This window comes from Xyrauchen texanus, chromosome 13 (assembly GCF_025860055.1).
Source record: "Xyrauchen texanus isolate HMW12.3.18 chromosome 13, RBS_HiC_50CHRs, whole genome shotgun sequence".
NCBI lineage: Eukaryota > Metazoa > Chordata > Actinopteri > Cypriniformes > Catostomidae > Xyrauchen > Xyrauchen texanus.
Genome location: NC_068288.1, coordinates 28306207 through 28319721, shown reverse-complemented (window position 1 = coordinate 28319721; position 13515 = coordinate 28306207). Strand labels below are relative to the sequence as shown.

Here is a 13515-nt window from a genome sequence, read left to right as displayed (position 1 = left end):
AAAGAGCAACTGGGGCTCATAAAACACTTTCACCTTCAAAATGGTAACATTATCAACATTGTATTGCCTGGACTCAAAATCAATGTTATTTGTGCTGTTCACAGAAAGGTCATTCTCATTGTTCATTGCACTTTAGCTGATTTGTATTTCATATTTTTGCCACCTACACGCAGTGCTTTTAAAGCCAATTATAATAATGGACTATGAGATATACTGCCAATTGTATTTTTGGCAAAACTGATTAGCTATCAAGCATCTAATTGGCTAAAATAAACAAATCAACAGGAAAGATTAGGAAAGAACCTCAGTACCTCCTGTCAGCCACTCAAACGTCTCTTCAATGATTATTAAATAGCCATGGTGAAAGGGAAAAATAACATACAGTATCAAGCTGAAAATAGGCTTGTTATCATCTGACAACTTTGACATTGATGTGGAAATTCTTCATCAAATACTGATTGATGTTATCTATGCTACATAATTTCTCTACTCACAAGGTCAAGGAAGACATCAAACGTAGCATGTTTTTAATAGAAGTAGTGATTGGGTCTTGCTTGTGTGTATAGCGTATAGGATGGAAGGTTGTGTTTACTCAAAGCAAGGGGTATTGGATTGGCTGACCCTGCTTTTCTCTAGAGGGACAAGATATGCAGGAATGGATATGCTCATCCCGTGATGTAGACACCAGCTTAAAAAACATACTCTCAAAGACCAACAGAACACATACATGTAAAGCCTTATGATACATCAGTGCACAAAGACAATACTGCCACATTCCAGATAGAATGAAAATCAAACCAATCAGCTCAGAGTCACAAAAGTGTCTTTTTATTGAATGTAATTTCTTAACTCACTGAAAGCTACATATGGCCATACATGTTCTCCGACAAGCCTCGATTGGATAAATACACAATCACACACTTTCACAAGGTAAAGTTAATCCTTGAATCACATCCTAGGGTGTTTTCACTATTATTTCAGAACCTTGTGCATTCTTGGCTTGTTTTGTATACATGAACATGGCAATCTCACTGAGATCCATACCAAAACAATCTGAGACCACCTGGACGGAGAAGAAATTTGTAGGTCAGCTCATCACTGTAATTCATCATCAAAACATGGATATAGCCTTTTTTGTGGCTATATTAGATATAGATCGATCTTCACAATCGCTTCTCTTGTTTTGATAGTGACAAAACAGACACAGGTAGGGTGAAATCAGCAACTTTTTGACAGATAAAAACATAAGGTTATATTGGGAAAGGTGGAAATCCATTTAATTTTATAGAGACGTAAAAGAGCACATTGCAGAAAGAATGTACACGCAGCTCAGAGCCGGACTGACTTTCATCATTCAATGGCTGCTAATATATATCTGTGCTATGTGAATTTTTATGGTATCTCCTGTAAAGGACATGGACGATGGTGAATAGAATTTAAAAGAGCAGAAAAGAAAAGCTCAAAGCAGGTCAATTGAATCCCACAGACCAAATTCAACTACTCATTCCTCAGTCCAACAACAGACAGATAGTAGATAAGGCTTTACATTAACAAGATCTCTGTGACCTTGAACCACACACAGGCAAACAATAGAGAGCAGAAAAAATTCCAATTTGCTGTAACAAAAATCTTCCATTGAAAGTGCCTAACAAACCTAGCCATTTTTTTTAAATAAACGAAGAATGAGTTTACACAATTTTCTATGGTAATCAACATTATGCCAAAAAATGCTGTTGATTGAGCTTAACTCAGAACATTGCTTTAAACTGGGATAGGTGCATTTAACATGAAATAAATACATACAAATTGTACACCTTTAAAAGCAATGTATAAAACAGTTAATACACCCCTTTCCATAGAGGGAACTCCTTCAGCACCATACTTACTCACAAAATATTACACACAATTTCAATGACCACCCCCCATCACTCAGAGCAATCCACCAGGGACAGCTTAAGATCTGAGGCTCATGCTACACCAGGAAAATGCCCTGCAGCACTAAGTCAGCACAGAGTTAATGGTACGTTCATCGTTGTCCGTCCTCCATCAGCTCATAATATAATAGTATCTCTTTTGAGAGAGACTGCTCTCCTCTAGGGAAAGAGGGACTATAACCATTATATACTGAGCTGAGGGGATAAGATGCCACAAAAATACTGAGGCAGCTAAAGACTGCGATGCTTTGGGCTAGTTTCTCATCATAAAACTCTTCCCCAGTGCTGACAACAGTGCCAGCGGGCACAATGTAAGGAAATGAGGATTTAGCATTTTTTAAGAGGACAAGGAGTTAAGTGAATCTCACGAAAACATGTCAGGGTAACATTTCAGTATAAATAATTCACAATTTAAATAATATATCCTTTCTTTCACAGTTACAGTATTTAGAATTATATTTCTTTCTTTGGATTTTGTGGTGAAATATGACATAACTCATTATAGTTCATGGCAGTTATTCTGTATGCCCTTAACATGGTTCATCATGGTTCAGCGTGGGGATTAGAAGGAAAAACACCTTTAATTTTACTTCATGTGATAACATCTAATTGAAATGGTTTTATTCAAGTCAAATAAATAAATAAATATGACTGAAATAACTGAAATAAATAGGCTTACACCAGTGAAGCCTACATATTAAAATAAATAATAATAATAAAAAAATAAATTCACAATGTTTTTTGTTGAAGTGCTTTCAATATAGCACAGGTTGAACAGAATATACAAATCACTCCTTTTTTAAATTAGCATTTTCCATAATGTCCCAACTTTTCCGGAATTGCGGTTGTAATTGTATGGGCCAGATCAGGTAGACTATTTCCTCAAGGTAACAACTACACAGGTTGTCTTTTCACTATGGAAATGACTGACAGACAGTGAGTTGAAATGGTCCAAACAGCTAATATCTAGTAGGGGAAATGATTGACCCCTCTGTGTAACAAATTCATTTAAAGCACTGAACTCTGGACAAGCCCAACTGCAGCATGCCTGCAGCTGTTTGTGGCATTTTCCCACCTGCTGAAGTGCAGCTATAGCTTGATCAGGGACAGCAGCATTATCTCTGGGTGGATTAGCAAATGGCAGTACAGATAAAAGAGAAATATAAGGCTATTGTCAGGGGATATGAGGGGTTCAGCATAACGTCTGGCATTACACAGGTGCAAACAGCTCAGCATATGCAACTGTGTGGTGAGTACAGCCAGTATTCCCATACTGGCTGTGCAGTTTTTCCCACATAACAAACTGACTTGTAAAAAAGGGCAAGAGTGTCACTGTACAGATCGCAAGGCATGTGCATGCAAACTATTCTGTCACAGAATAAAACAATACCACATTAAAGTGGTGTTGAGTTAAGTTCACCCAAAAATGAAAATTCCGTCATCATTTACTTACTGTCATATCATTCCAAATAAAGTTTATATCTTTCATGAAATTCAAAAAGGAGATGTTAGGCATAATGTGGGGACACCCTTCTGACAAGGGACTGACAGCTTCAGACACCCTTCACTTTCATTGTATGGAAAAACATTTTGGGGTGAACAATTCATTGCACATTTTCAACCACTTTTAAATTAACTACTGCAGACTGACCTGAAAGTCTGAAAACTAATAGAATCAAGAAAAATGACAGAAATGATTGTGTTATAATGATAACGGCAAAATGTTTGACAGTGTAATAATGATTAATGAACCACTTGATCTATTTATTTTTACCTAATACCTCTCTTTCAAACCTCACTAGGGAACTTGTAGAGAAGAAACAGAACAAACATTCATTTTGGCATTATCAAAAAGCTACTGATTCAATCTCTAATTTCACTAGGAGTCATGCGATTGCCTCAAAAAGCATCAATTTCCTGTTTGCTTCAATCAAGGGACCTACATGTATCCAACAGCAAGCTGTAAATCTCTGAATTTATTAGTTTCAATATCATCCAGGAAATAAGAGACACAAAGCAGCAACAACATTGCATGATTAAATATCTAAAATACAGGGAAGCTTACACTTTGTGCAACATTGGCCTATCGGAGATGTAATTAAACTTTACATGAAAACAGATGTATTATTTGCTCTAATCACATTAGCTGTCTGTAATAATCCTTTGTATACTGATATAATCAGATAAATAGATATTCTGGTTGAGCAGCATCTAGCGCCTCTGAATATCGCTTGAGGAAATGATGAATTTCTCTAACCAAAATCTAGTGAGCTGCCTATCTAGAGAACATTTAAAGGCATCACAAGCATTCTCCTTACATAATGACTGATACAAAAAGTAGACAATATGCTGCCTTCTAAGTTACCTCATGTATCTTTCATGGAGAAGACTGCCAGTAATACCAGAATGCATTGCGATGAGCTCAGTGAAAAAATCAATCTAAGATGGTGCATGATTTTAAATAAATTGTATTCAATACTTAAAAGCACTGATAAAAATATTCCATATATGAGTTCAATCTCATTAAAAACTGATTATTTGTGAGCTAAGTATTTTAATGCTTTCTAGATTATGGCATTCTAAAGCCCAAAGTATACTTCGTCTGTTCGCGTTCTGTGACTGTCCGCGCACAATCTGCGTGACGTAATTTTCATCATAAGGAATGTCCGTGGACAAACGCACATGCTCAAGGTTGACTGATGAGATAGACGAGTCCACTAGGTGGCAATATGCACAGTTGTGCTGTACTGTCAAGCAGTAGTCGAAGAACATATCCTTCTCTATAATGTTGTTGTTGTTGTTCTTGCTTCCTCTAATGATGGATCCTCAGTTTTTCTTCTTATTTATCCTTCAGAGTAGATGTCCTGAAAACACACGACTCTGTGCTGCCCTCTAACTTCTGGTAGCGTATAACAAAGAAATTTAAGTGAACACTAGAGGTGCTACAACAATTGTGTGTTTTATTCACTTTCACTCAAATCATGACATTAATGGCTGATTATGATTTATAACTTATTTTCTCTCTATTACTCAGACCCTGCTATTTTATGATATCCACACACTTTTACGTATCTATTGAAAAAACAATGCATTTTAATGCTTGTATTACAGACCCACCAACATATGTACACATATTCCTACAAGATAAGCTTAGGTCATTGGACTTCGAGTCAGCGGACCATGTTTCAAGTCCAGCCATAAACTCAAGCTAAAATGTGACATTACAGAGTCACAGAAGCAGCTCGAAATGATGTGGTTGGTTCAGAAAAGTTTATTTTTAATTTAGCTTCTAATCATTAGGTTTAGACACTGATAAGGTATGGGTGTCTTTTTAAATGTCTCATTTATATTTTAAAACACTAATGGTTGGGTTTAGGCAAAAGTTTTAGGTTTGCGAGATATGTTTTAAAAACATCCATCTAAAATTCCCCTTAAAACCTCATCTGAATACGGCACCATTTTACTTTATTTTGGTGCCCCCAGCTGGACATTTCACTGGAAACCTGCAGCCAAACCTGTTATACAGCACGTCAATTTAAAATCGAAAATGTTCACGTAACTTATAATGTCTTAATTCACATTCAATCTTAATTGATTGAATAGGGTCTGGTATGCAGCCAAGCTAGCTACACCAAAGATGAGATTCTAGTCAAGTAGTAGTAGTAAACACCTTCAAGTTTCAGTGCTAGCAGCTATGCACACAGCAAACGTGACCGTCCTCTGAACTTTGCTGAGCCAAGTGTAACTTTAAATTCATGTTTTGGGCCGATGAAAGAATCAGTGAGAGAGTTTAAAGTAGGTCAAATCAGTTGGTATTGAATATTGAGTTGGTAGAATCAGATACATCCAAGTATTAATGCTGCCACTCAAAGTCAGGTGTGGGACAGTCCTACTTGATATATCTGTCTTCTGACAATATAGCACTCTGTTTTCAATCCATGAAGGACTAGAATGGGAATGCTAGCACTTGTCTAGCAGTACATTAATCTCTATAGATGTGCAATGAGTCGCAGAGGTTGGAGGGTGGGTCACAGAACAAGATAGAGAGAGAGAGAGAGAGAGAGAGAGAGAGAGAGAGAGAGAGATAGAGAGAGAGATCAGATTTCTCAAAGGTAATATCACCCACAGCATGACAGAAATCTGACTGTGCTAATTAAACTCCAATTACAATAAAGCACAAAACAAAAACACTGAAATATTTAAAAGATAATAAAAATGAGCTTATGAGCACAAATTTGAGAAAAAATATATATATAAACAATTCACTAATTTCAGAAAAACATGGGCAACAGCCACCATTGGTGATGCAACAAAGTTAAGCAGGGTTTAACGAAACCTGGTCTAATAGAATCATGATACTATAACTAAACCTTTTTCAAATCACGAGCAAAATGCTAGATTAACACTTCATACACACTTCATGCTCTGTTTCCAACACTATCATACTGTATGAATTAAAATAATGCATGATTTCTATACTATAATGCATGATTTCAAAGGCCATGCATTTTAATGCTCGCATTACATAAGCTTTTTCAAGAGCATGTGATCAGAAAGTGTAGAAGTGCCACAAAATTACGTGGTTGCTTCAGCTATTGCATTTTGTTTACCTCATATTTGCTTTCATGACACTATCTTTTAGGTTTAGATGAAGGGTGTACGGTAGGGTCGGTTATGTTTATTAAAAACTAGAAAAATAAGAGATTTTTACGTTTAATGCTGCATCATCTCACATTTGCTTTTTATGACACTATCGGTTAGGTTTCAGTTAAAGGTTAAGGTTATGGAGGCAGGTTTTGGTCATTTAAGACTCTATAGAACATTAATCTTAAAAACCTCCCTTTTTGGGAGAACATTTAACTTGCTTTTACCACCCCTCAGTGGTTATTTCACCAGAGTCATATAACGTTCATGAGATTAGGCTGGTTTAACTTTATCCAATGAGCAGCAATGCAGTAACTACTAGTTCAAGTGCACTGAGTGGAGCTCCCGTGATCTGCCTCTAAGTACAGTTAGATCCAGCATTGATCAGGTGATCATACTGGCAATAAAACTATGTGCGCTCCAACATCTTCACTCTCATTGGCAGTCGCCAAATCATGTCACTGCTCATTTGCAAGTTTAACCATTCTCAAATTTGTCGCATCGCTGGACACACCCAAAATGCATCTCCAATTGTCACTGTTGCTCAAGTCACATTTTAATAATCAACTGTAAATGAAAATGAATGCCTTTTGTTTGCTTTGTTGCTGAAAATCACAGTGTGAATGTCCCAGTGTGACTACATATTTCCTTTTCTAAAAAGCATGCTGTTAGCCAGAAGTCATTGAAATTTAAAAAATTATTGCAATACTTCAATCTGTAAATTCTTGACACATGTGCACAGCTTCTTAGCAAACAAAAATGCACATTTTAAACAAACTCTTCATCTTTGTAAGATTATGAACAATCAGCAATTGAAATTAAATTAGGGGTAAAATGACTTCTTGGATGCTCTCTCTCTCTCTCTCTCTCTCTCTCTATGTGAGCTTCCAAAACATAAACAATTTTACATACATATACACAACTGTAGTTTAGTAAAATATTGAATTCATAGAACTCAAATATTGATTTTATTGTATTTATAATAAAGGAGTCTAAATAGGTTTAATTACATTTAACTGAACACATTTAACATATTTACTTGACATAAAAACTTTTTTACTCTATTCAAAGTAATTTCTTAAAAACTTGTCAAAATAGTGAAACGCAAGCCTTTTACGAATTTTACATACATTTCTAAAACTGGTCAGAACTGAATTAGAAGAAAATGTCAAAATGGTATTGTAGCCCAATAAATAATAATAATAAGGGTATTGAGTGTGCTGCTAGGAAAATATTTAGACATGGTCATCAAACCTGCAAATACCCATTTGCTTAGCTGTATATTTATCACACTGGAAACCATGTTAAAATGCCAAGTTTGCTTTCATCTCTGACCCCTTCAGCAGTACATCAGGAGTTTAAGATAATGCTGTTATGATTATCAACATGGCTCAATCATGGACAAATGGCTTTAAAAGGCCAAGTGTATGACAAATAATCTCTCCATAAGGAAGGTAGTAGGAGAATCAATGCTCCCATAGGTTGCATGTCATCGAGCAAAGCAAAATCAATATTAGTTTATAATTTTAGAGAAAATTGAAATACGTATGTTTGGCAGCCAGATTATTGTATATTTGTGAGTGTTTGTGAGAGAGGGAGGTAGAGAGAAAGGAAAAGACTGTGTGTGTGTGTAAGCAGAATTCCAATATATACAGAGCATTCTACAATATATATCCTTCACATCAGAAAGAAATCATGAAAAGACTGTCACCTAAGGTAACATCAAACATCTTTGTGTTTCATGTGCCTAACACAATCAACTCAACACAAACAAACACAACTACCTACAGTATACCCACCAAGGCTAGGCAATGTACTGTGGCTAAAAAAAATGATATCTTAACAATTATCGGCCTTTGCATGATATTTGATACCTCTAAATGTATGCGTTTATTCTGAAATTGTTTAAAAAATTGTGATTTTGTTCAATAACGTGAACCATCCTTTCAACCAAACAGACATTGTTGCCAATTACATTGGAAATCATTAAAGCAAGACATAAAACACAGTAACGAAAAAGATAAAAATGGTAAAGGGGTTTTAATGCTTTATTATTCAAGTAAGAATGATATTTAATAATGTTCCTTTATGTGCACACATTTAAAAAAATATAGAAATACAGTTTAATTTACTAAATATTTTTATATGTGAAAAATATCACGTTGCTACTTCTTTGAACAATCTTGAGTGATGATGCAAGAAAATTGTTGAATCAGAGTTTTGATTCATGGAAATGAATTGAGAAAAAACAAAAAACAAGTGTAACACTATTTTTGCCATTGAAGTTTAAATAAGAGACACTATTAAAACATTTGTCTTAACACCCTCATACTCACAAATACTCATAATCTTCAGAAAACGTAATGGCCATATAAAAGGCAAAATCATCAGAAATGTATGTATATGTGGGTTATCACCCAGCCTTTAACCTCATCACACTATGTTCACACATATACAGCACTGCATTAGAGTTATTTTTAGCTATTTTCTCTTTGTCTCTTTCAGCTTACCTGCAGCACACTGCTCCTCATCCGCTCCATTTTCACAGTCCCTTTCTCCATCGCAGCGCCATGACAATGACACACACTTGCTTGTTGAGCTACCACAGTCAAACTTCTCTGGTGGGCATGTATGTCGACCTATAAACATAAGTGAAAGAAACAATGACAGATATTTATGGATTAAATTTCAACCAATGCTTAAAACCAATTTATAATATTTTAATTCTGAATGATAACTGGTTAATGCAGTGTTCTAGCAGAAGGATTGCATTTAATTACTTTGCTTAATGAAATAAAGTTTTTGAGAACATTTAGTCAATTTATTTGAATTGTAATGTTAGAAGTACACACATTGTGAAGCCACGAAAACAGACATCTTCTCCAGGCATATTGTTAATCAAAACCGAAGCCCATTGAAACACTTTCAAGTTTTAAATGAGATCACATAGCATTCCCAAGACAGCTCCATAAATTATACATCTTTACATGTCTGGAAACAGAACTACAAATCAATAGTACCCAGACTGATTTCTCTCTCTCTCAGATTCTTCTCAGCCTTTTAAGCAATTTTCTCTGTATAAAAGAAGATTTATGAAGACCTTCTCACCTTCTCTGACACCTAAAATCTATGTCTGCAGCCCATTGTCCCACAAACCCCATCTATAATCATAAGCATGAATGCCACGTCTCATCCTGGATTCTCATATTGTAAAGCCTTTTTGAAGAAATTGAAAAAAAGACAGCTGTGAACCTCATTTGAGATATCTCTACATCAGTAGACGGCCATTGTGGCTCTTCAAATTAAGGCCTGGTTCTCATCTATGGGAGCCATATTGGATCTGAACTCTGGTGTGGGACTGACAGAGAAAAAGTCATATTTAAGGCAAGAGCTTAAGCCAACACTGAAAGGCTTTTTCATGTGTGACTAGGGGAATGTATGTGACAGAACGGGTTTGTTTGAACAGTGTTTGTATATGAGCGTGTAAGCGTGTTTTTGTGGATTTGTCAGCATGTGTGTGTGAATAAACTGAATGACCCATTCTTACTGTCTGGCTGACTGCTCAAGATAGCACAGCCTCCAGGGAAATGCAGTCTCTTATATTCTCTCTCTCCTCCTTGCCCTGCTCTCCTACTTCTAAAAACTACTGTGCCCACAGGGCTTTTCAGGTACTGCCCATTCTCTCCCAGTTCCCTCTTGCCTACACTGCAAAAAGTCGGATTTCTAGTTAATTCCTAATACTACTACATGTTATTCATGTTATGCGATGGTACCACATCCGGAAAGATTAGTACTACATCATAATCAGCTTTCATCAATCAGACAATCAGACTTAAAGCTACTTAACTAGGTACTTAAAACTTGTGGAACGTAAAGGGGAAAATTCCCTAAGGATGCATTGCGGCCACTGATAGTGTTGTTTTTTTGCACATGCTGTCTGCATTATTTTAGCACCCAATTCAACCGAGGAATTATTTAATGATATTTAAAAAACGGTGTTTCCTCCAACTACATGGAATCGTCAGTTCTCATATACTAATTGGTTTTCTCTAAAATGTGTCAACTTCTGCTGGCAAAAAATCTGCTGACTAGAGCCAACGAACACGACTCGGCCTGGCAACAAATCGTTATACAATACAAGTTGTGTAGTATAATATAGCCTTTAGTAGCATGTAAAAATGCTTGTTAATTAATGAGAACTCGATATCAGCATCAGCCAATGAAAAAAAAAGTGATACTACTGTTGCTATTAATTTTTTTTTTTTTACTACCAATCAACCATCTTATCAACCAGCTAGACAAATTACTACCTCTATATCTTTATCTCATAATGTTCTGTAACACTAAGACACAACAGATTAACACCCCCACGCTGTTTTGTTAGATGAAATGTCAGCAGATGTAACTGTATGAAAGTGATGAGCTTATCACTTTTGTTCTGGCAGTGAGAACCACAGGTCAGTTCTGACTGAAAGGATGATGAGGACAGAGACTAATGTTGTGGCCCAAAACTGTTTATTTCTGTATGAAAACAGAATAAGAGAGAGCTCCACCTGCACAGTGTGTGCAGCACAACTCACCCTGACTGCAGTCCAATTCCTCCTGGGAAAATGAAATAATGGAAGAACCATGGGGAGTGGATGAGATTAGATTAACATATTTATCTGATAATGTAAATTATTTTCTTGGTGCTGGTGTAATATTGTGAATCTAAATTGGGGAAATGAAATTTCTCAGATGCACATCAGTAAACCCAAAGAAATAATCATTGGCTTCCCGCAAATCCACATTATATTAGGAAGGCAGTTTCAGCCAATAATGTCAGAGTGATGAGTTTCACAGATAACTAGATTCAGACATCTGTGTGAGTGCTGAGAATAGTGTATGTGTCTAACTGAGCATAAGAATGTCTTCCATCAGTCATCTCTCATTTGCCTAACTGCATCAGAACGAGTATTTGCACAAGTCCCATAAATGTGCCCAAAAGGCAGAGCAATTAGGGCTAACCAGCACAGCCCAATACATCTAGGATCTAAATCTCTCTCGCATCATTCTCTCTGTTACACTAAGCCTCATTTACCCCTTTTTGCAGAAGAAGAACTGCAAACCTCTTTAAAACAGTCCAGTGTTTCCACCGGCCTAACAACGAATAATGATAATACAGATAATTTTAGTACATAACCTGTGCACGAACAAGCATAGTGCATTCTGATCTGTGTTTACAAAGATATATATATATATATAAAATCGTACATACAAAAGCTTGCTTTGACACCATTTAACCACATACTATAATGTAGCTCATTTTTATGCCATCGAAAGCTGCATTTGATTCTATGGTAGTTATTTAGTTTATTTAAATGCATAAATCAAATTTTCTCCTAAATAAAATGTTTTATTATAAAATCAGCAAAAAAGTAACATCCTCTCACTTTCAACTGCTTTTATTTTCACCAAACTTAACATGTGTAAATATTTATGTGAACATAAAAAAACAACTAATACATAAACTGGAAAAGTTTCACAAACATGTTACAAACAGAACTGGAATAATTTGTCCCTGAACAAAGAGTGGGGTCAAAATAAAAGTAACAGTCAGTAACTGGTGTGGCCACCAGCTGCATTAAGTACTGCAGTGCATCTCCTCCTCATGGACTGCACCAGATTTGCCAGTTCTTACTGTGAGATGTTAACCCACTCTTCCACCAAAGCACTTGCAAGTTCCCGGACATTTCTGTTGGGAATGGCCCTAGCCCTCACCCTCCGATCCAACCGGCCCCAGACGTGCTCTATGGGATTGAGATCTGGGCTCTTCGCTGGCCATGGCAGAACACCGACATTCCTGTCTTGCAGGAAATCACGCACAGAACGAACAGTATGGCTAGTGTAATTGTCTTGCTGGAGGGTCATGTCAGGATGAGCCTGCAGGAAGGGTACCACACAGCGTTGAGATTGTCTGCAATGACAACAAGCTCAGTCCAATGATGCTGTGACACACCGCCCCAGAACATGATGGACCCTCTACCTCCAAATCGATCCCACTCCAGAGTACAGGTGAGTCTGACCATCACCCCATGTAAGATAAAACTGCGACTCATCAGTGAAGCAATCTTTTTTTGAAGCAAAGGTGGGATTGTACCCATAGGTGACGTAGTTTCCTGTGATGTCTGGTAAGGACCTGCCTTACTACAGGCCTACAAGCCCTCAGTCCAGCCTCTCTCAGCCTATTGCGGACATTCTGATCACTGATGGAGGGATTGTGCATTCCTGGTGTAACTCGGATAGTTGTTTCCATCCTGTACTTGTCCCGCAGGTTTTATATTCAGATGTACTGATCCTGTGCAGGTATTGTTACACATGGTCTGCCACTGCGAGGATGATCAGCTGTCCTTCATGTCTCCCTGTAGTGCTGTCATAGGCATCTCACAGTATGGACATTGCAATTTATTGCCCTGACCACACCTGCATTCCTCATGCCTCCATGCAGCATGCCTAAGGCATGTCAACGCAGATGAGCATGGACCCTGGGCGTCTTTCTTTTGGTGTTTTTCAGAGTCAGTAGAAAGGTCTCTTTAGTGTCCTAAGTTTTATAACTGTGACCTTAATTACCTACCGTCTGTAAGATTTTAGTGCCTTAATGACTGTTCCACAGGTGCATGTTCATTAATTGTTTATGGTTCATTGAACAAGCATGGAAAACATTGTTTAAACCCCTTACAATAAAGATCTGTAAAGTTATTTGGATTTTTACAAAATTACCTTTAAAATACAGTGTCCTGAAAAAGGGACATTTATTTTTGATGAGTTAAGATGGATGGGGAAAATATAGGGACAAGAACAACTGTTTAGCATGATATACATTGGAACAGGGTGTACGTTAACTAAATGTGTCATATTGCCGCATTGGGCATATACAGTGTAGACAGCTTTGTTGAAT

At 36.8% G+C, this 13515-nt stretch overlaps 1 protein-coding gene across 1 annotated transcript in view; it reads right to left on the bottom strand.

The window, feature by feature from the left end:
• Positions 1-13515, bottom strand: part of LOC127653922 (low-density lipoprotein receptor-related protein 8-like) — a 242309-nt gene that overhangs the window by 77216 nt on the left and 151578 nt on the right. The window contains exon 4 of the mRNA XM_052140780.1: positions 9089-9217. Within this exon, the coding sequence (XP_051996740.1) occupies positions 9089-9217 (129 nt within the window). The remainder of the gene's footprint in view (positions 1-9088; positions 9218-13515) is intronic.